The sequence below is a fragment of the Musa acuminata genome, unplaced genomic scaffold (genome assembly GCF_036884655.1).
Source record: "Musa acuminata AAA Group cultivar baxijiao unplaced genomic scaffold, Cavendish_Baxijiao_AAA HiC_scaffold_1104, whole genome shotgun sequence".
NCBI classification, from domain to species: Eukaryota; Viridiplantae; Streptophyta; class Magnoliopsida; order Zingiberales; family Musaceae; genus Musa; species Musa acuminata.
The window spans coordinates 116,363-139,302 of NW_027021317.1; the positions used below are offsets into that span (position 1 = coordinate 116,363).

A 22,940-nucleotide genomic window follows, 5' to 3' on the forward strand; every position below is an offset into this window, starting at 1 on the left:
GTTGATTTGTAATCAATAATATGTTAAAAGAGATAATAAAAAATATGTCTCTTTAATATAAATTTAGTTTTTACATTTCATATACTCAATCTATTTATGACATCTTCATCTACAATATATGATGCTGTTATTGCATTACAAGCAACCACATCATATAGATAGGATGTCGAATTTCAATATGAAATAGGACTCCAAACAAATCTTTCAAATTTTATACTTAGATTGATTAAAAAGTTTAATATATCGAAAAAGATTATTAGATTTTGAAATACTTATTTCTCTAATACTATATCAAATAACAATAACAAAGTACTATTAACCAAGATGAAACCAAATAAAGACAAATAAAATATATATATATATATATATAAATGAAGTACTCTTTCACTTCAATCCTATAATCTTCAACGCTTAGACTTAGTGATTTTACATATGTAGATGTCATTTATTTATAGGTATAAAATAATAATTTAAATTTTTTTTAAAAAAATTATTTAATTAACTTATTTAAAAAATAAAATATAATAATAATAATAATTTAGAATCTTCCAAAGATATTCTTTAAAATTGAACACCAGCTTCCTCATCCTTGTGTTAGAGAAACTCCATGGCACACTTGTCGATGCATTACATCCAACTCGCTGCAGCAGCCACGTGAACGTATACGAACGAGTTAAAGTGAAGCTTGAGTGAGTCCTTTATATCACCGTCGAATTGTTGTAATGAGAACATGATAAGTTAATTAAAATCGTAGATATAAGATGGGGAAGAGATAAGAAGAAGATGCTTAGATAATGAATGAGTAGAGGACTCGACCATTGACACATCCATACAAGAATTTCCTCATCCTTTTAGCATATTCTATGGATCTTCTACATGCATCTCCTCCCATCCCATGCATCTCTCCCTTCCTCCTCCCCACCACCTTCTCCTTTTGTCCCCGAGCATTCTTTCTACGGATGTTAGATAGAGAAACAAGGCTTTTAAATGCAAGAGGAGATCGAATGGACTGCGTAAGAGAAGAGGTCCCAAGACTTGTTTCCGGTTGTGACGGAGCAAATTGAGATGGAGGGGGAGTGCACGAGGAGAGGAGAGGGACAGGTGGAGATAGGGGTGGTGACGTCGGAGGCGGTGCACAGGGTGGCGGAGCCGCCACCACAGAGCACGGTGGACAAGATGAAGGTGAGGATGAAGGAGACCTTCTTCCCCGACGACCCGTTCCGCCGGTTCAAAGGGCAGCCACTCAAGAGGAAGTGGGTGCTCGCGGCTCAGTACCTCTTTCCGGTCCTTGACTGGGCTCCAAGCTACAGCTTCTCCCTCTTCAAGTCCGACCTCGTCGCCGGGCTCACCATCGCCAGCTTAGCCATCCCACAGGCAACCATCTACCTTTTCCTTCTCTTTTGCTGTGTTCTTGATGGATCTTGCTGCGTTAGGAGGTGACGTGAGTTGCTGCGCGCTCTATAGGGAATCAGCTATGCCAAGCTCGCGAGTCTGCCTCCTGTAGTCGGCCTCTGTAAGTCTCTCGAGCAGTAGGGTTGGGGTTTTGTGCCATGCATGCATGCATGTATGTATGTTACATGTTGCGACGGTGGTGGTAGATACGAGCTTCGTGCCGCCGCTGGTGTACTCGGTGCTGGGGAGCTCGAGGGATCTCGCGGTCGGGCCGGTGTCCATCGCGTCGCTCGTAATGGGGTCGATGCTGCGGCAGGTGGCGAACCCCAACACCGACCCCTACCTCTTCCTTCAGCTGGCCTTCACCGCCACCTTCTTCGCCGGCCTCTTCCAAGCGTCTCTCGGGATATTAAGGTCAGGGTTCGTTGCATGGCGAATTCTGTGGTCATAACAGAGAATGTTGGATTCATGTCTGTGGTGTCGGTAAGGTTGGGATTCATCATCGACTTCCTGTCCAAAGCTACGTTGGTCGGGTTCATGGCCGGATCTGCCATCATAGTCTCTCTCCAGCAGCTCAGAAACCTCCTGGGGATCGTCCATTTCACCAAGAAGATGGGCGTGGTTCCGGTGATGAGCTCTGTCTTCCACAACACCAATGAGGTCCATCTCTTGCTTCCATTAGCATCCCCCCCTCCTTCTCCTCGTCCTTAGATGTTGCTTTGTTTGGGTACAGTGGTCATGGCAAACGGCAGCGATGGGGATCTGCTTCCTGGCCTTCCTGCTACTGGCGAGACACGTGGTATGATCTCTCTAGATCTTGTCCTGCTTGCTTTTGTCACACGTACATGTACAACATGTTCCGTACCTTATCATCTGAATCTCACTCATCCATGTCCATAAATCCATGGATGAAGTAATGATGATCACAGCGGGAGATATAGATATAGTCAACCTCCTTAACCAACGTGCAGTGGATGATCTGATGCAGGGCATGAGAAGGCCAAAGCTGTACTGGATCTCAGTTGGAGCTCCACTGGCATCCGTCATCGTCTCCACACTCGTAGTCTTCCTGATCAAAGCTCAGAATCATGGAGTCAGCACTGTCAGTCCCATATCCCATGTCCCATCTCTCTCAATTTTGAGCCCTGCTTCCAATCTTCCTTTCATTACTGTACAGATCGGGAAGCTGAGATGTGGCCTGAATCGTCCATCGTGGGACAAATTACTGTTCGACGGTACCCACTTGAGCGCCACCATGAAAACTGGGCTCGTTACAGGGATCATCTCCCTCGCTGTGAGTTCTTCTAGCCATCAAGAAAGAACATGTTGGAACAAGCATGCTGATCCATGTGCTGCCACAGGAAGGAATCGCGAGTGGAAGAACCTTTGCTTCGTTGAGGAGCTACAAGGTCGACGGGAACAAGGAGATGATGGCCATCGGACTGATGAACATCGTGGGTTCTTGCACCTCCTGCTACGTCTCCACGGGTAATCGATCACGCCACTAGCATGCGGTCCGGTACGAGATCACCCAGAGGAGGCTGATCTACACATGGATCTATCTCAGGCGCCTTCTCCCGCTCGGCTGTGAACCACAACGCAGGGTGCAAGACGGCCATGTCGAACGTGGTGATGGCGACGACGGTGATGGTGACGCTCCTCCTCCTCATGCCCCTGTTCGCCTACACCCCAAACGTCGTGCTCGCCGCCATCATAATCGCAGCAGTCGTCGGCCTGGTCGACGTCCCCGCCGCATGCAACATATGGAAGCTGGATAAGGTCGACTTCCTTGTCTGCTTGTCTTCGTTCCTCGGCGTCGTCTTCGTCTCGGTGCAACAGGGCCTTGCGATCGCGGTAATAATGGCATGTTAATTGCATCTCATCGTCCAACATTGTTGCCGATATTTCTCTTGAATCGTTGTGAGTGTAGATTGGTTTGTCGACATTTAGGATCCTTCTCCAGATCACAAGACCAAAGATGATTGCCGTAGGTAACATTCCAGGGACGAGTATCTACAGAGACATGCATCAGTACAAGGAAGCTAAAGGAGTCCCTGGGTTCCTCATTCTTGCCATTGAAGCCCCCATTAACTTCTCCAACACCACTTATCTGAACGAAAGGCATGTTGCAGTGACTCCTAATTCTGTGTGTCGAAGAACATAAAAGTTAGGCTTAAACTCGAATGTGAATTGCTTGTTGTTTGCAGGATAACAAGGTGGATAGAGAATGAAACCAATGAAACCACCATGGAAGATAAAGAAGCTAGTCTTCGGTTTCTAATCCTAGATTTGTCAGGTATGATCCAATGTCAACATTCTAAATCTACTCTACCTTCTTTTCATCCACCACAAATTAGTGAAGCTGATAAATTTATTAGGTAATTTTGCTTTCGAAATTCTATAAAAATTGGCAATTATACACACACACACACACACACCAAATTGGCAATTTTATATATATATATATATATATATATATATATATATATATATATATATATATATATATATATATATATATATATATATATATATATATATATGAAAAAAGTTAGTCTTGTTAAAAGTAAATGTAGCATGTATCCATAACACCTACCAATGCTACAGTGTTAATTTGCATATTTCCATCTCTAGAAAAATGTAGGACACCCAAAATTTTAACAAAAGAACTTCTAATCTATGCATCATAATCTTATCAAAGTAATGAAGTTGTACATGTTGCTTATTCACAAAGTAATGGAGATAAAGAAAGAAAACTGTGTTTTATTTATACTTGGAAAAATGTAGCCTTAAAACAAAAAAAGTATTTATCAATGTTATATTAACATATTAGGAATAAATTTCAGCTGTGCCAACAGTGGATACCAGTGGAATCACATTTCTAAATGAGTTAAAGAAGTCAACAGAGAAAGATGGCCTTGAGGTACTCACAAATGGAAGTCTTTTGAGCTGGTTCTGCATCACATTCTTGAATCTTGACTCCTGAAGCCAGTATCATCTGATTGCAGGTTATCTTTGTGAATCCAATGGGAGAAGTCATGGAGAAACTTCAAAGAGCAAATAAAATACATGAGTTTCTTGGAGTGGGTTCCCTTTACCTGACAATAGGAGAGGCAGTGATCTCACTTTCTCCATTCATCAAGGAGTCTGCTTAAGGCAAACTGGAGCATGAAGTTTTATCCAACACTATGCATCCAAGAGCATTACAATTTGAGCTTCTTTGAGCTGATGAATTTGTGATGTTGACATATTGCATCAGTCAAATATTTCATAGAACTTGTCATTTCTTTATGTGGGTGGCCTTGATGTTTTCAGTAACGGAAGTCTCTGCTCTGCTTTTTTACAAGCATCCATAAGATAAAGCCATTTTGCTACAACACCAATTTGCTATTGGTATCCAAATTAGGTTTTTGGAGAGTGCAGTGCAAGTCTATCCCCAACGTCATAAGCCATTCGCAGTCTGCTTGATGATTGCTGCAGTATTTGGCACAATGATTACATTGGTTAGTTGTGATGGGTGTAGTGGTTATCTGTATTTTATTCTTTTTGTATTAATCTAACACCTGCTTATTATTTTTCTTTTTGCTATTTATTTCTTAACATCTTATTTTGTATTTCATAGTATTGTTGGTCATTTAGATAATTTCTTACCTAGCAGTATATTGTCCTATATAGATATATGAAACAACAAGGAGTAATGTGATCTCACTTTCTCCATTCATCAAGGAGGAGTGCAACAGCCATTTAGATGTTAGCTCAAAATGTATGCACCAAAATATTTCTCACCACCAGCCATGCATTACCACCATCATCTTTTCACTGCAATCATTAATGTAAAAAGAGAAAAAAAAAAAATTTGAAGTCCTCATAGGAGATAGTGAAGTATCTATCTGATATATTTTTATCAAAAATTGTTGAATCAAAACCTTCAATTACAAATACTTGATCTGGAGACAATGAATCCTTGAAAACAAGGAAAATAAGAAAAAACATTAACAAACATGAGCAAACCTATCACATTGACAAACCCTCTGATTCCACTGATGCCACACCAGAGCTAAAGAAAAAGTCAATGACAACATAACTTGTTACATACTGGTGATTTCCCTGATTAACAAAGGGATCTAGAAATGTTTAACACACACTCCCAACATAGGTCATGCAGCTACATCCTTGTTAAGCTATATAAGATTCAAAACCCCAGAGGATTTTCCAAAGATCCTTGCTCGCTTTGTGCACATTCCACATGCCCGGTTGATCATGGAACCAAAAAATCAGGTCTCCTTTACTTTAACTCCACTAGATGAACTATACACGCACAAAATTTACATGTCTGATGCAGACAAACTAGGAAGCACTTCCACCTCAAACTTCTCCACCATCATCAAACACTTGGTTCATGTTCCGGATAAAAGGAATCCAGGATGCCTGGTTGTCAGCGTTGGATGAGGCACTACTGAATCTGCCTATGATGCACAGGTCTAATGCAGAAACTTCCATTGATGAAGTTTCCGGAGGGAAGTGGTTAAGTTCCAATGGAACTTGAGGAAAGAGAGCAATCTCTCAGCTGCTGTAGTGCTACTTGCAATGTCCTCTGCAGTGCATCAGCAACCAACCGCAACCGCCCCTGACTGGCATCACCTGCCGAGTTCCCATTGGCATATTCTGCTGCTCTGGTCATCCTCTGCTTGCATTTCTCCCAGTCTTCATGTCGCGACCAGCATGCTCTTCCTCCATGGCTTCCTTCCATTGCAAGAAAAGAAACATGGGCATTCTCACCAAATGAATATCTTAGTCTTACAGACACACAGTATGGTAGCCAAGCAGCTCCACCAGCAACATTCATGTGAGGGATATGGGCAGGGTCAAGGACAAAGGTAAGAGCAAAATCTACTAGATTATGGACTCGATCATGATGTATATTACTTTTTGAACAAGACGTGGTCTCTGAGTTCTCTAAAACAGAGCCCGAGTGATTCTCTAAGCATAATTCAATACGGGACCTTTGAGCAGTTGCTATGTCTCCACCATGTGCCAGTGACAATCCTTTCTTCCAAGAGATCAGCTTCAGAAACTCTCGAAGGACTGAAATGGGTAGGGTAAGAAGTGTAATAAAGGATGCAACCCTAGAAGCATCATAGGGCTCAGATGCGACACGCCTGCTGAAGTAGTCACATATCTCATTAATTTCTCCAGGGGCTAGTTCTTCCTGAGTGGCACTTTGGTTTTGCTGCTGCTGCTGTTGTTGCTGATGGTGAAACCGTCTGAGACTCAAAACTTGCAGAAGAAGTTGAACTCTGTGAACGCTCACAGCAAACACGTAGCTTCTACAGAACAAAACAAAGCAAATACATTCAGTCAGTCATATCAACTGTAGGGAATCCCAACTGAGGTAGCAAAAGACGAAACAAAAATCAACGTAACTATGATGGTATGATTTCTTGTTCTTGTTGTATTTGTTGCCCCAAAAACTTATGCAATGGCTTTGAAAACTTGAATAGAAGTTGACTATAAAGTCTAATCAATGTAGCTAGTGTGAAAGACGAATAATTATAAAACAGAAGTTTCATCCCTTAGCATCACAAATGGTTGCAATATAAATACAATATAAATACATGGGCAATAAATCTCTCACCCGACAAAAAAGCGCAAGGCAGGTTGCTCCTGATCCAAATTCAGAAGTCCCCCTTCATTATCCCTTAAAATTCCTAGAATTTCTTTTATAAGATCAGGCAACTGTGCAAACAACCACAATACACCAAGATATTTGAGAATGCCACGCAACACCTTCTTGAGGGCTGCAAGGGGAACCCAACCACCACCATATCCTCCATCATCTCCAAGCCCAATAAAAGCTGTGTTAAGCTCTCCTTTCACATGAACTGGAAAACAAGTACCTGGAGATATACGTAATGGTAACCCAGAGATCCCAGAAGCCAGCCCTGAAGAGGCTAGCATGGCACTGCCAGCTCGACCTATGGTACCACCCACCGGATTTCCAAGAACAGAATTTGATCTTGATGTTCCAGTACCAGTTGCAGAATTCACACGGTTGGTATTAGGTGCTAGCGGTTGAGAGACTGAATTCACATTGGCATTGCTTGAACCAAGCTGCACACCAGCATGTGATGCACCAGAAAAATTAGGCTCTAAAGCATTCAAGCCCTGAGCAACATGCTCCATAATAAATGGCCGAAATTGTGGACATGGCAACGATCCACCAGCTGCAGGTCCTCGTTTAGGAGGTGTTGCAGGCTGTAGCCAAACTTGATCACCAGCAAAGCAGCGCATATCCACGGCAAACTTCTTACGATATATTATGCGTATCCAGTATGGACCTCTCAGGACGACTGAGACATCAAAAGGTAATAAAGAGCTAGGAACAAGTCCTGGCCCACCTCTTCCAGTGGCTGATAAAACTGCGGCGGCTTGAAGACTGTTACTGCCAAGCTGGGTCATAAGTGTAGTAGTTGCAGCAGCACTAGATGAAACTTGGATTGCAGTTGCAGAAGGATTTGCCATTAATCCGTGAGATGACATGAAATTGTTCTGCTTTTGTACAAGAGAATGACCAGCAGAAACAGGAACAGGTATACGTGCAGGACGTATTGCGCCACAAAGAGCAAGTAAAGGACCAGCAGTAAGACGGATACAGTCCAAGAAAGATGCAACTTCACCTCCATTAATGAAATCTTCCAAAAACTGCACAGATAAATTAAAATGAAATTAAACTTTCAAAACAAACATCAAATGTCATGCAATAAACAATCAAATATATAACCATAACAAGTGTGATATGCAATCATCTAATTAACATGTAAAGGAAAAGTTCAACTGCAAACCAAATTTATCTCATGGCTGCCTAAAAATTCTGCATCAAGATCAGACTGATACATGAGCAATGCATCAAAATCAGTATAGGTTATGTGAATAAAACTGTCAACAAAGCAAACAGATTTAATATGAAACAGAATATTTTTGCATGACCACGAAAAAGGAGCACATTGATGCTGGACACTTTTCAAGATATTGTTTATTTACTTGAATTCTGCACATTGCCTGTAATATAATCGAAGAACCTGAAAAAGGCTGCATCTAAATTTTACGGTAACAAAGGTCATCTCAGGTTAATAAAAATGCAGAAATGAAATCGTTTAATCATTAATGTATCGTGGTACCATCAACCACTTTCAACCTGCAAATTTAATATAAACCTAAAGAAAATTGAAGCAGTATTGTATACTTCAATAACTCCTATAATACATTCGTACTCTTGTGCCAGTCTGGAGTGAGATGTTATCAAAGAAAAAAAAATGCAGTAGTAATGTTTTTTAGAGGAAAAAGGATGTACCTTTGTATGTGGCCAAAGTTGATCAAGGGAAACATGCATCGTACAACAATCCTTATCAGCTTCCCATTCAACAACAAAATGAACTATCACGGGCATTGAGCCATAGCTAAACCACAAACTCATCAAACCAACTGCTTCAATTTTAAAGGCTTTTCTCATCTGTTCGGATAACTTATCTACCAAGTCACCAGTACCTTTAGTTTGTACCTTCAAGTCCAAGTTTGTTATATGATCACTACTATCATCAGTGCCCAAACCAATTAGTTTTCGCATCCCATGAGCAAATAATCGTGCATTTGAAAGCCTACGTAAATCTGATACAAGCCTCTGAATACTATCATCTTCAACACTCTTATAACTCAAGACAACACCTTCTGGGTCAAAACAGATGTGTGAATCAATCTCGGATGTATTGGCAATACGTACACCAGAGCCCCACAATGTAGTGGTACTTCCTTTATGAAGTTCCCATAATTCCCTGAAATAAGGGTCATTGATTTTTACATCCCAGCACATGGTTCCAGGTTTACCAAGGCGCAAGCAAATACGCTGCCAAGAATCATCCCTGGCAAATGGCAACTTCAACCACAAGTTTGAGGATGGAATTTGCAGACCAATTTCTTCAACATAAGAAATGTCTTGTGAATCCATTTGGCTGGTTAGCCGAGCATGCTTAATACAGAGTGAACAATGCCTGACAACATGTAGTAGGACAGAAACATACAAATTTGAAGGTGTAATGCCATGATTTGCTTCAGCAAGAAGATCCCCATATGTACATCCACCAGTTCTGCATGACACTATTGAAGGAAGGGATGGAGAAGCTGCAGAACTAGAGTCAGCTAATTTTAATATTTTTCGCCTTTTATGCTGTGGAAAACTTGCTTCTGATCCTTGAAATGAAGGAAGCAATTTAACAAAATCCAATAGAGACTGCTTCCTTCCTTTTCTTACATGCTTATGAGCAACATTATCATCTAAGGTGGGAGCTCCAATTTCTGGTGTTTGGCCTATAAAAAATGCATTAACAATGAAAAAAGGCTTTAAAACTAAAGAGAGCAAAAACATCATGATCATCAAAGAACTTCGAACTTATAAGGCATTAAGTCTTACATGGTTTAGCCAAAGGCGATGAGTTAGATCTAGGAACATTCAATGATGAGCTTTCTATGATATTTGGTGTCATGCTAGGGGCAGAAACTGGTGAACAAGATGTCCGAAGTGGAGGCAATAGTTGACCTAGCCCACTCCCTTCAATCATATTAAACTCTTTCGGAGGTTCATCCACAGGAGGGCGTTGACCAACGTCAGCCGAATATGGAGGCTTAAGAGAGCTAATGTCTTGATCAGACCTCAAGGTTGACAATTTATGAATTGGTGATATCCTCACTGGGCTTGAAGAGGAAAGGGAACCAGTAGCACTATTCTGAATTAAGCCTTTTAAGTTGTTTGCTTCATCAAACAGAGATGAACTTGTAAGACTAGAAGAAACCTTTTTAACTTTATGAACTTGAGATTGTTGTAACTCCCCTTCAAAATTAGATGAGCTCACTCCAGCATTTAATCCTTGATAACCACTAGAAGGAGTACCTAAATGAGAAAAAGGAGGCATCCTATAAGATGAGGCAAGATGGTTTGTCGTGGGAAAAGGACCTTTTCCAAACTCAAACACTTCATCAACAACAGATGAGAAGGCTGATTGTGAAAATCCAGGACGCTGGAGAGCAGCATCTACTCCAATATTATGTTCTCCAACCTGGTTAAAAGTGCCGATGTTTGGTAAAGAATGTAGCTTCTCCCAATCAAAGAGGCTCACATTCAATTCATCATCAACTATTTTCATCTGACCAATATCAATTCTACTAAAACGTATGATTTGATTGGCATCACCAAATGAACTAGATTTTCCATCTTGGTCAGATTGTGATTCTAGCAAATTGAACACCAGTTTAAAATTCTTGTCGACCTGCATCAGTAAATAATAACAATTTGCACACTGAGGAAAACCCATTACAAGTAAATCAGAGACTTGCAATATGGAATTGGGGATCTTCAGACTAGTCAAAGACTGATCATAAACCTGCAGATGACAAAAAAACATCATTTAGAAGAAAATACTAGACATAAAAGTCAATAACATCTCTCTATAAACAAACCAACAACCTAAGTGTGTGCAGCTGCTGAAATCATAATGTTAGTTCATGAAAATCAAAAAATATTGACAGAACAGACTATACTATGCCTACAAGTCTAAAGAGAATCAGTAACATAGACTTTGAAGAGGATCTGGATCTACCCTTGTGGAGTTGCTAGTGAAAGGACAGGGTTCCAGATGAGTTTTCTAAAAGTTAGAGTCAGATGTTCTTGTTTCATGTATGCATGTCTCCTTAACTTAGTTAGTCGGGTTGGATTGCTTTGTCAATATCCATTAAGGTGCTTTAGCTCAATATTTGCTGCCATGAGCCAGACTCAATGTCCGAGTGTTTAGTCCATGACTCTGAAGTGCTATGATCTCATCCAACACAAACTTTGTTGAAGGAAATTATAGAGCTAAACTCCACAAGTACATATAAAAATTCTATATGTTTCACTTGGTTCAAGAAAATATGAACATGTTTATCTAGAAAGAGTAGGACATGGGGCATTATCCTAGACATCCTCATCTAAGAAATAGATTTTGTCTTCATTCTTCTCAAGGCAATCATGTACCAGCTTTCATCTATTTATCCTTCTTTTACCGAGCCTGTCCTTTATTTCATGCAAAATACTTTGAAAAATATATATATTCTAAAGTAACCAAACAGGCAAACAAAAAAAGGTTGAACTAGCCAACCAGTATGTTGGAGACCAGGTGACGATGCTGAATTACTTCAAACCCAAATGTCCTCTGTCTAAAATGACATAAAGCCAAAAAAACTCAAAATTCCATATACAGCTATTTGCTGTAAAATCAGGGATAGCACATAAAAACCAAAACCACAACACAGAATCATCCTTATAGTTCAGAAATCAGGAAATGTTATAGTTTTAAAGGAGGCAACACTATAAATTTATTCCTACATCAGTTGCTAAATGATTATAAATGTAATCCCATAAATGGAAATTGCATAAGATGAGACCTAGGTACATCCTCCAACTTTTGCAATCCACTATGCACACTAACTTATTTCAGCTCTCCCCCAGACATGTTTCTGATGACTGAAACTTGACAGGTGAAACTGTCAAACAGGCTAGAACATGTCAATCCTTACGGTTATGCATACTGACAATCTAAAAGATAGCAGTAATATAATTCCTGAAAAGTCTCCTGACATCACTGTAGGAGATATTTACATAAATTAGATTTGATTATGCAGATGAACCACTAGGTCTAGGACAAGCCCAACAATAATTAATGAAGAGAAAGAAGCACAGATTTCAAGCACAGAGATGACTGCGATGTTCATTCAATTTTAAATTAGAACTTCAAATATTGATCTCTTGGATTATACTGCATTTTTTTTTATTTCCTTTCCCTAAGTGGACACGCCAGTATCCCAACAAACTTTAAAATCTCAAACTATCACATAAGCCATGTTGTCAGTCAATGCAATAAGAAAATGATTTTATGTGAAAACCCCTGGAAAAATTACCTCCAGGCCTAAAAATCTCCCAGTTGATGCAAATATATTGAGAATACTCTTGCTTCTTAAGCTTGTAAATACCTCCGTCGCACTAAAGCTTCCTTGGTTTAAAGCCTCTTCACAATCAACTAGGGTAGATGGTAAAAGGATATTCTTGGAAGATTGAAGGAGGAATCGTCCATTCCTGTGCTTTGAACAAATAATTTAACCAATTGAGGATACATAAGAAAACTGCAGAATTCTGTAAGAGTTGCTAGAGATCTAAATCAGAAGAATGAAGAAGCTTGGCCAAAATATTAGACATGATTTCTGGCTGAATGTAAAATATCATTCAACAGCTTAAAGAATATACATTTCAAAAACACCATGAGTTCAAATCAAGATTTAATCTTTGCTGGGACATGATACAAAAAGAACAAGATGTCTGACACAAATCCATCATGGATCAAGCCAAAGATATACAAAGGATGAGTCGACATAACCTCATCATAGCATAGATCACCATTTCAATACCCCCTTAGCATGATAAACTACTGCTGAAATTCACTAAAACTCTTTAAAATACAAATCCTATTTGAAATATAATAACACCTAACCATATAATAACTTTTGGAAGCATATTTACTAAAGATATGATATTCCTGTCATTATATTCATAGCTTCCAATAGATCTCATACAGCATATTGTTTCCTTGATATAACTTCCGAATTGTTGATATTGACTGAAACCACATTCTTACTACAGATTATAACGATATCACTCCAGTATAAATTCACAGAAAGTGTGCTGCTTTGAAGGCAGCTTTTAATTTAGAAGCAAAAACGTCAAATCACAAATGCTAGGTTGGAGTTGTAACTAATAAGATAAGGTTCGTCAAGAGGCTTGAAAAGGAAAGGTGTAACATAAAATATTCTGAGATAAATTTGGAAAGGTTAATATTGTGACAGTTAGAGATTATGCCCATAAGGATGTGATCAAGCATAAACTTTCAGTTAATATATGTAAAATTAGTCTTCAGATTTCCAGTTCCTCAAACCTACCTGGTACCACTTCAGAAATAGAGTGCCAAAGCTCTATCTAAACTTGCTAATTCCAGGAAAAAAATTATCTAACTCAACTTGGTAATTCCTGAAGGAATTTATCACAAAAAAATTTAGAAATCAATGGTCTTTTGACTGAGGTTGAAAGATTTACATGACTCAATTGAATGCATTAACTCTTCAGCTCCAAGCGAAACATATTAAGAGGAAAGCATTTGCCATACTGATGTTCGCATTCCGGAAAAATGAATGTCAGTTATGGAAGGGGCATCATAAAGCATGGGATACATGACCACAATAATTAAGCAGCTTAGTCCTTTAATAAGTCCTTCGTCTATGCACTTGTACCAGTACAATATTCAAAAGCTGAAGATTTCATGTCGAAGGCAATTAAATTGAAAACAAAGCATCATTTTGGCCTAAATCTCCCTTAATGTTAGATGCAAGAGAAAATTGAATCAAGGTTTGAGTGATAGATGAAGGCAACAGGTGCAAAGCAATAAAGGAAGTCGTCCCCAAAAAGTTTGAAGAAAGAAGACTTGTGTCACAGCGGAGAAAAGTCAAAATATAAGGTAGAGAAAAAAATGAAAATGAAAGATATAGTGATAAACTAAAATACTTAATGTAGATTAAGAAAAAAATTGATTGAAGGTTTGAACAACAGGAACAACATTACAAAGCAATAAAGAAAGATTAGGTGCTCTGAAGATTTCTAAATCCAAAGAAAGAAGGCTTGTGCCAACAGCAGGAGAAAAATCAAGAAAGGAAGTTCACATAAGAGGCAGAGAGAAAAAATGAAATAGAAAGAAACAGCTGTTGACCATAGTCATAAGGTCAAATCATCATGATGTAATGAAGTCTTTGCTAGGTTCAACACTCAACTCAATATAAGAACATCTGGTTGGGAGGAGGGAGAGGAGGCAGAGGAGCAGGAAGAGATAAGAAGGGGTCTGAGGTGATGGAGTAGTCGTGGAAACAGAGACAAAAAGTGAGAGAGAGGGGAGTGGAAGAAGAAGAGTTAAAACAAAGAGATGTCAACATAAATAAAAAAGAAACAGCTACCCATACACATAAAAGAAACAAGTGAAAAGAAGAGAGAGAGAGAGAGAGAGAGAGAGAGAAGGATGCAAACAACTATCATGGGGTTTAAAACAAAAAGAGGGAAACAACAGTACCAGGTGGTAGTACAGTTCGGTACTGATTACTGTACCGAGCAGTATGCTCGGTATCAAATTGGACAGGATGAAACCATCTGGTCCACATACCATTGGCCATCAAACCTAAATATCGACCAGTACAGAACAACTGGCTTCAACCTTGCTTCTTATACTATATATCTGAACTTTCTTGGCATGCCTATGTCATAGAGTTAACATAGAATTGCCACTGTCCCCTTTCGTTTTATTGAGCATCGAAGAAGTTGTTTACACTGAAGTAATGGATTATGGAAAAGAACCATGGGCACCTGCACCATAAAAAAGAACAAGCCTGATGCATAAGGCTCTCCCAAATGCAAGGGTCGAAGGGTCAAATGCACCCTCATTGTACCATAATAGTTATATAAGTGCAAAGTATGATTTTGAGCACTTATGTACCACAATTGATTCCCTGTACATATGATACTTTTAGTAATTGTGCAACTTGCATGACAGTTCATGGACTATAAGATAACAGCATGTGGGGACTAGCACAAGACACCATAGTAAAGCATCATATCATGTTAACCTATTACATGCATGTCCCACTCCATGCAACTAATAAATCTTTTATTGAAGTACATAATGATTGTTTTAAATCTTCATATATTAAATATTTTACTTGATAAAAACAAAATCAATCTATGAGGATCTCTGATCCTAGATATCTGTAAACAATTTACTAAACATAGTTATCAAGAAGCATGCCGATGTGAAATTGTGCACTCAAGAAAGCACCTCAATTGTGGGATCTTCCTTTAAACTATGAAATTACCTACCTGCTTGTTACATACTGTGCTTTATATTAGGAACAATGCTAGATTTACAAGTGAGCTAAATGCAATACATAATATGTCAATCTTCTGTCCCAAGAAATTTACATACAACAATATTGAAGCCAACACGTTGTCAGAAGAAATTTAGGATCAATTATGATGCTAAGAATTTAAGGGAGTCATTTACCATATTTGGTTATTCTAGAACATATCTACTTTTGTAGAAGGTTGAAACCATGAAAACCGAATTTCCTATAACATCACATGATTCTTGTTGTGGTTGACACTAAGAAGCTATGCTCTAAAACTAAACACCACAAAAAATAAAGCAACATTTACTGATGTCACAAGTTAAAAAGATTAACTAACCGGATATTTATTCCAAGTGTAATAAATGACATCCCACAAGCTCGCACTTTTAGTACTTCATCCCCAAAATAATCCTCAATACTAGAGTTTTCATCCTTCTGCAAAATACTTAGAAAAGTTAAAAAGCTACTTAGAATATTCATGTTGTCATGAAAGAACAAGTATAGAACTATCAAGTCAAAAACAAGAAACTAAGAAAGAATGTTCAACGTCATTTGACTCAACTTTTAAAAATGCTAGGGTTCATCAAATCAAACAAACATCACCTAGATACTTATTATGGAATCTCAATCTAGCATATTATATATTAGTTAAAAGACAACTACCAAGAAATTTATGACATAATACTTCCAATTCACTGACTAATTTCTCAGAGATTTCAGCTTAATTAGCCTTTTGTGCTTATAAAAAAGATAGCTTGGTAAAACTTGAATCATCATTTACAAGCAAATATGATCACCAGTGGAACTGTCAAGTCAGCAATTAAAATTATTGTATGGAAAAACCCCTGGAAGATGCATAAGTTTAGAGACTAGTCTGCCTTTAAAAGTCACAAATAAAACTAAGCCATCTCTCACAAATTTGGACAGAAAACACGAAGCAAAACTATATAAATTATAATATCACAAACATGCAAAGAGAGGTAGTTGACCAGGATCCTATGTAAACCACTGAGATCTTTAAGGCAAAAAGGACACCTACCAGACTTCTTCAATATAACCTGTATCTAATCAGAAACCTTAGCCAGTAGGCAAGATAATCATAATATCCCATTAGAGAAGCTTCAATAAGTGGCATATAACTTTTCATTTATCGGTTGGAACAAAAACTAAAAATTACTTCAGATCACTACATTAATTTTGCCTTTCAACACAAAAAGAAGATTATCACTGAATCCAATATAGAATGGTTTTTCTCTTTCTTTGTTTTATTCTTAATCAACTAGTTTAAAGGAGCAGATATAAACTGACAAGTGATTTTATGGTCAAGGCATTGAGTCAATCAACTAATGATTTTTTTCCACCAAAACCAATGAATATTTTCAACACCCTCCTCGTGGGAATCCAAGGACTTGAAAGGAGTCCAAGTTGATGAAGCTAGTTGCTAACAGTATGCTACTCTGAACAAAAAGTTACATCCATGATAAAGTAGCTAGGCTTATACACAAGCAAATAAAGAATGATATTTATGATAGACGATCATTATAGCACTGAAAATCAAAATTAATGACCAAAAGAGACCATCTAATCTGGATCATTCAGGATGCACATATTAAGATAAAAAAAAGATGTCATTCATGCTAGATACATCAAAGAACTCACAGGCATCCAGTTCAAAATTGACAATATGAATAAAAAGCCAACCTTTATGTTCATGGGACTAAGGATTGAAATTTCGTACCGTACCGAATTTTGAGATTTGCTCGGTATGATACTGTGTACTGAGCGGCATATTTCGGTATATCGTTCGGTATATATATATATATAAGAGGTAAACCGCTCAGTATATCTCTCTTCTCCCCACACGGGGCCACATCGCCTCTCGAGCGACATCACACAAAAAATAAAAAATAAAAATTGCGACGTCGCCCGAAGAAAAAAAGATCTGCCTTCTCCCAATGCGGCGACATCGCCTTTATATATATATATATATATATATATATATATATATATATATATATATATATATATATATATATATATATATAATTTCGCTGAGGCGTTGTCTCTCTTTGCCCCACGACGCCGATGACTCTTCCCCCCGTGCGCGGATGAGAAGTCACCGACAAACAAGGAGGAGAGCAGCACCGATTTGCAGGTTCTTTTTTTTTCTCATTTCTTTCTTCCTCTTCTCCCTCTTCTTTCTTCTCCCTCGATCACCGTCGACAATAACGACCTCAATCAACGATACCGCTTGGTAGCGGGCGGTCTGTGTACTGGTCTGCTGATGGACTGATATGTACCGCCCGTACCAAGTGGTATCATTCGGTATTGCAAACCTTGCATGGGACAACAAAGAGCATGAGATGACTGTATTAAATTAATTCAATGGCGCTAGACATAGTTAGACCTCTTCACAGAACAGGACAGTTTGAATTAACATCTTCCCACCTCGCGCCACCAAAATGCCTTAGATAAGCATGATCAACTCAAGTCTACATTAGCACTGATCTAATGTTGAAAACCCCTGGAACACTGCCAAGGAGGCTTTTCTAATATTTTTCCCAAGCAAATACATGATGACCAGATCTAGCCACAGCCTGCAGCTCAAAAGTCTACCCACATGAACATTCCCCGCTTCAACTTAACTTCCTTACCCTCAGAATCCATTTTCTCCTATGGATCCATTCTACAATATTCTGTAAGCCAAAGAACATTTCCTTGCATCATGATTTGTGACGCTATGGGAGTATTTGCAAATATTAATTGCATTTCTTTATGGAATTAGAGTTTGTATGAATATTAATGAAATACAAATAGATGAGCTAATTGTTTTGGGTCAATCATGTGGGGACTTTGTAATTGAATTTGAATACAGATGAACAAAATGGAAGAAGTATAACCAAGAAAATCTAGCCAATATGAATGAAACCATGTAATCAACAGTGATATAGGCCAGCACCTTAAAAATCTTTTTACTAGAACCATTTAAACATTTATTGATCCTAAAGACCCCAATCATGAAATCTACACATGTATCTTAGAAACAGATAACTCATATGACAAATGAAGAATAAATTTATTCATTACTAACCTTTCTTAGATCTGCTACCATACTTCCATCATTCTTCAGTACAACATCACCTGTACCTCGACAAATGTTAACACTTTTACTCAACTCCCTCTGGATTTCAAGCAGACGGGTGTGTATATTGCATGCAATAGCTTTTAGCAGGAGTTTCTCAACATCAATGCAACTTTGATCGAGTGAAAAAATAGCTTCCTTGCCAGTAAGTGGGTCTAATACAAAGGAATTATGTAGACACTTAATCTGTGTATCTTGCCCTGGTTCAAGTTTGAGAAATGGACGTGAACTAAAATCAGATCCCCCGGCATTTTTGTCAGCATCTAACCAATAAATGATTTTCAAACCAGGAGTTTTTAGGCCAGTTGAATCGAGTTCACCGTCTTGGGCCAGTTGCAAAGCACTAGTATTTGCTCCTTGTGCTGCAGTGCCATCAGAGATAAGCTCAAAGCGTATTGCATCCTTCCACCTACATTGACGTAGTACCTGAACTTGCCTTAGTACAGTGTCCATAACAAGGGCAACACACAGTTCATGGAGAACTGTGTATAAAATTAAAAAAGGATTTTCTGTTGCAGCCATTCGGCGCTCGAGATCATCCCCAAGGGCATATCTTCGTGTCTCTTCAAGTTTAATAGTTCCACTCTTCTCCCCAACAAGCAACTCTATGTGAAGTACCCTCCACAATGACAGATGACCACGGTAACCCAAGGTAAGGAAAACCTTAAACTCCCCATCCACACGAAGAACAGCAATACCATCAGAAATAGTTACCTCACTAATTTCTTTAGGAAGTACAACCTCCAAAAGTTTGGATCGGAGGATTGTATCCAACTTCTTTAAAGTGGGCTTTTGTTCATCCTCAGATAGTGTACTCTGAATAACCAAATCTTCTATACATTTTGGCAGCCGTTTATATCCTCCTGAGAGGAGTATTTCAATAGCAGATGGAACATCAAATATAGGAGCACGTGCATGCTGCAGTCCTTCATGCATGTAAAATAATGAATCTGCTGTTTGGGTAAAACAAGTATCATGGCTGGAAAGTGTTGCTGCAAGTTGTTGGCAATACTGAATCAATGGTACCTGCACAAGTCAAAATGTAAGTTATGTATCACAAGAATGGGCCACCAATAGGCTGCTTAAGAGCTTAAATTCCAGAATTCCAAAGAGACAAAAATAGTCTAATTTTTGTAAAACTTTGAAACTCGAATATCAATGCAAATAATCTATTTAAACAACAAAACTTATTCATCATATTTCCCTCCAAACCAAAGTAAATAACTGAGCAAGTTATGTTTAGTGTTTAGTATGTACTCATAGTCAGGCAACTAAATTTGACAAAAAGTGTTTCTAAAGAACATGTAGCAAAAAAGCCTCCAATAAAAGTTCATTTGTGTGTGCGATGGAAGGATGTTGTCTGTAGCAGCAGAGCATGTCACAACCTTTGTAGCACACGAAGCCTTTGCAATGAAAAAGAACCTAAGCCAACCTCCACATGTGAAGAGTTGCTTGAGTGTGACTCAGCCTAGCATGCATGGGAACCTTTATGGAAAGCAACACGTCAACACATGCCAACTAGTGCATCAATCGTAGGCTCCATTTGAGCAAATCGGACAATGTAAAAGGCAACCTCGGAATCGACCACTAAAAGTTGTAAACATGTGCATGATAAAGTTTTCAACACTAGACTAGATAACTATATCTTAATTGTCCTCCAAAACTTCTACCAAGAGAACTGCCATTATACTTTTACCCTTCACCTAAATTCTTAAAGATTTCCTGGAAGATCATCTTCAAGGTTAAGCTATCTCTAAATTAGGCTATGTCACACAGTCAAATTGGGAGATTGCAAAAAGATGAGATCGACAAATACATTAGAATCTTTTATGTAAATTCTTTCCCAGCCCTCCATCTCCATGTTATTAAAATTTTGAAGTTCTCTCCATGAAGGAGCCCAATTTGAGTATATCGACAATCATGTGCATAAGTTGCCATTTCAGTAATATGAGAATGGAAACTAGGACACAGACCAAACTATAATTAGGAACACTATCTTGTATCAGACAAAACAAATGGCATTCATAAAGCTCATGAGTTGTAATGACTGTTACAGAACAATCATTTTGCTAATTCAAGACTCTTTATGCTTTCACTTGAATGTTTGTCCAGGCTTAAGATTATAGTTCTCTGGCAAGGTGTTATAAATGCCATATGTGAACTTCACCTAAACCATGCCAGTTCAAGATCAAATCAGTCATCTAATGTGATACACAACGTGAGCCAACAATTTAATTATATAATAAGGCATCTCAAAAGTTTACAAGACTACTTTGACATTGATCATCAAACAAATGAATAAATGCACAGACCACCATCTTCAAGTCAGATTCTGAGCTTAATTTAAAGAAAATGCTGGATGTAAAACAAGTGACAAAGTGAATAAAAAAGACTCCAAAAAATCAAGAAGCATAATGTCACAAAGGATTTTATAATAAGGTTACCAGTGAAGACTCCAAAAAAAATCATTCAAACATAAAAAGTGTGCAACCTTTCTGGAAAGTTGTACATTTAGATAATGACAATTAAAAGCACAACATGCTTTGTCAATCAACATTTACAAATTGAATGCAGTGGCTTACTTCTTTTTCTGACATAAATACCTTGAGAATCAATTTGATTCCACCTCGAATTAGGTACATGTTTATCATGCTAATTCAGAAATTAAATTGGGTTCATCATGCGGTGAGGGTGTTCACCTTTGGTCAATAAAGTTTTACCTCTAATAAACTCAAACTGCCCAACTTACAGCCTTAATCTGTGCTTTATGGAATATTTCTCCTAACATGTCTAGACAACAAAGATTTAATATGTTGTGAATCATGATAAATATTTTCTGCACCATATAAAAACGACTCACTTGGTTCCTAAAGTTGTAGAGCATCTAACTAATTTAGGATACAATCAGTCTCAAATAAAAAATTGTCAAAGATTGAGAATAGTATATAGAACACCAATGAGAAAATTCTCAAAATAATGGTTCCAATAAATTTATCTAATTTTACAATTCACCTTCAAGGATTTAGCTACATCTTAAATTGCATCAAAACATAATCTGCTATTTTTTAACTATTAATACATACAAATAGACTAAGGATTTAATGATGTTTTAGCATTTGGGGTTAGTAGAAAAAAATTGTTAGAGCACAAAGCGTGTTGTACTGCATCACAAACTAACAAATTTCATATTGTCGCTCAAATGCATTAAAAGGGAGGGGGGAAAAACACTCCAGAAAACTGAAATAAGCTGCACTTATTGTAACCTAAAGCATATCCAAAACGCCAAATTCACCAAGACTGACTACCAGTTTGGAACTAGGTTTCCAGGATCATCCCCAGATAAACTACTAATCCAGACACTAGAATAAATCCGTACCATGGATTAAGAAATGAAGCGGCTTTCCATCTACCGGAGCCTAGAGGCACTCAAGAAGGAACACATTCAGAAACCCTAGGCAAAAAACCAGTTCACAGCGAGCAATAAAGAAGCCAAAAAAAAAAAGACGACGACGAGAATCACCTGTTGGCACCACTTGGCGAGCACATGGAGGCGGAGCATCCGCTGCCGAGTCTTGGCGATGAACTTGAGGAGGTCTATCTTCTTCTCGGAGTCGGATCGCTGGTCCTCCGGCGCCCGGGACCGCTCCACCATCTCTTTGAGGGCGAGGTAGGAATCCTCCGCGGCTCGTCGCACAAGGGCGGAGAACTCCACCGTCTGCTGCCCCAGTTCCGCCGCCATCGCCCTCCGCTCCGGCGCCCAAAGTGTGGGGCGGAGGGGGGGCGCGCTAGGGTTTCGACGGCCCGGCTCGAATCCGGGCGCCGCGGGTGCAAAGCGAAGGAAGGCGAGATCGAATTAGCAGCGCCAATTGATGTTTTCTGGCGTTCGAGGGCGGAGGAAGCGACCAAATACAGTGTGCAAAGACCGGAGAGAGAGAGAGAGAGAGAGGATCCGCGACCCGCACAGAGAGAAAGGCAGGCTCTTTGGAGCGTGCGGGTTTGGGCTTAAGACAAACAGGAATGGGGGAAAGGGTTGGTTGGTCCACATGTGATCTATGTGGCCGCCACTTCATCATAAAAATCTTTTTCTTACATCTGATTAGCTACTCGCAAAACATACCTGCTATGCAATTGGAGGAAATCGGTGGGCCCGTAAGAAGCTCAGTATAACCTCCAACAATAACGAGGGCAGACTTCGTGTCTCAAACTAACCAGTGGGGAAATCATTTCTTTTATTTTGCCTCCAGATAAATATTTCTTGTCTAGTACACGTCGCACTACGTGACTCACCCTCGCACCCCATCTCTCCCATGGGCTCCACGTCTCATCTCCAGTTATGTTCGGCCAAGCGTGGCTCCGAAAAAGTTGGGTGCGTGAAATATTTTGACTC

General features: G+C 38.9%; 2 protein-coding genes across 3 annotated transcripts; one reads left to right on the plus strand and one right to left on the minus strand.

Annotated features, from left to right (window-relative positions):
• The first annotated feature begins 1,065 nt into the window (after nt 1-1,065).
• On the plus strand, nt 1,066-4,547 carry LOC135666474 (probable sulfate transporter 3.3). Its single transcript, XM_065178045.1, has 13 exons — nt 1,066-1,374; nt 1,465-1,513; nt 1,599-1,806; nt 1,881-2,052; nt 2,126-2,191; nt 2,381-2,494; nt 2,570-2,686; nt 2,754-2,880; nt 2,960-3,246; nt 3,323-3,513; nt 3,600-3,688; nt 4,239-4,315; nt 4,401-4,547. Exons 1-13 carry the CDS (start codon nt 1,066-1,068, stop codon nt 4,545-4,547), a joined length of 1,953 nt encoding a protein of 650 aa, XP_065034117.1.
• Nucleotides 4,548-5,267: 720 nt separating this feature from the next.
• Nucleotides 5,268-22,491, minus strand: LOC103986729 (mediator of RNA polymerase II transcription subunit 14). Of its 2 annotated transcripts, none has more exons than XM_009404824.3 (8): nt 22,074-22,491; nt 18,503-19,579; nt 15,749-15,846; nt 12,376-12,550; nt 9,857-10,823; nt 8,744-9,753; nt 7,028-8,094; nt 5,268-6,719 (listed from the first exon to the last, which is right to left on the minus strand). In XM_009404824.3, the coding sequence occupies exons 1-8, from the start codon at nt 22,290-22,292 to the stop codon at nt 5,918-5,920; spliced, it is 5,415 nt and encodes a 1,804-aa protein (XP_009403099.2). In that variant the 5' UTR covers nt 22,293-22,491; the 3' UTR covers nt 5,268-5,917. The 2 variants fall into 2 exon arrangements, with proteins under 2 accessions (XP_009403099.2, XP_065034165.1); XM_065178093.1 differs by having other exon boundaries at nt 5,769-6,719; nt 19,268-19,579; nt 22,074-22,437.
• Between the last annotated feature and the right edge of the window lie 449 nt (nt 22,492-22,940).

Excerpts from the sequence above, each read along its gene's own strand:
- LOC103986729 (XM_009404824.3), bottom strand. The coding sequence starts at position 22,292 with ATGGCGGCGGAACTGGGGCAGCAGACGGTGGAGTTCTCCGCCCTTGTG. Across the intron at positions 15,847-18,502 it reads TGGTAGCAGATCTAAGAAAG|AAGGATGAAAACTCTAGTAT; the intron begins GTTAGTAATGAA and ends AGTATTTTGCAG. Across the intron at positions 6,720-7,027 it reads GCCTTGCGCTTTTTTGTCGG|AAGCTACGTGTTTGCTGTGA; the intron begins GTGAGAGATTTA and ends TTTGTTCTGTAG.
- LOC135666474 (XM_065178045.1), top strand. The coding sequence starts at position 1,066 with ATGGAGGGGGAGTGCACGAGGAGAGGAGAGGGACAGGTGGAGATAGGG. Across the intron at positions 2,192-2,380 it reads TGCTACTGGCGAGACACGTG|GGCATGAGAAGGCCAAAGCT; the intron begins GTATGATCTCTC and ends GATCTGATGCAG. Across the intron at positions 4,316-4,400 it reads CAGAGAAAGATGGCCTTGAG|GTTATCTTTGTGAATCCAAT; the intron begins GTACTCACAAAT and ends ATCTGATTGCAG.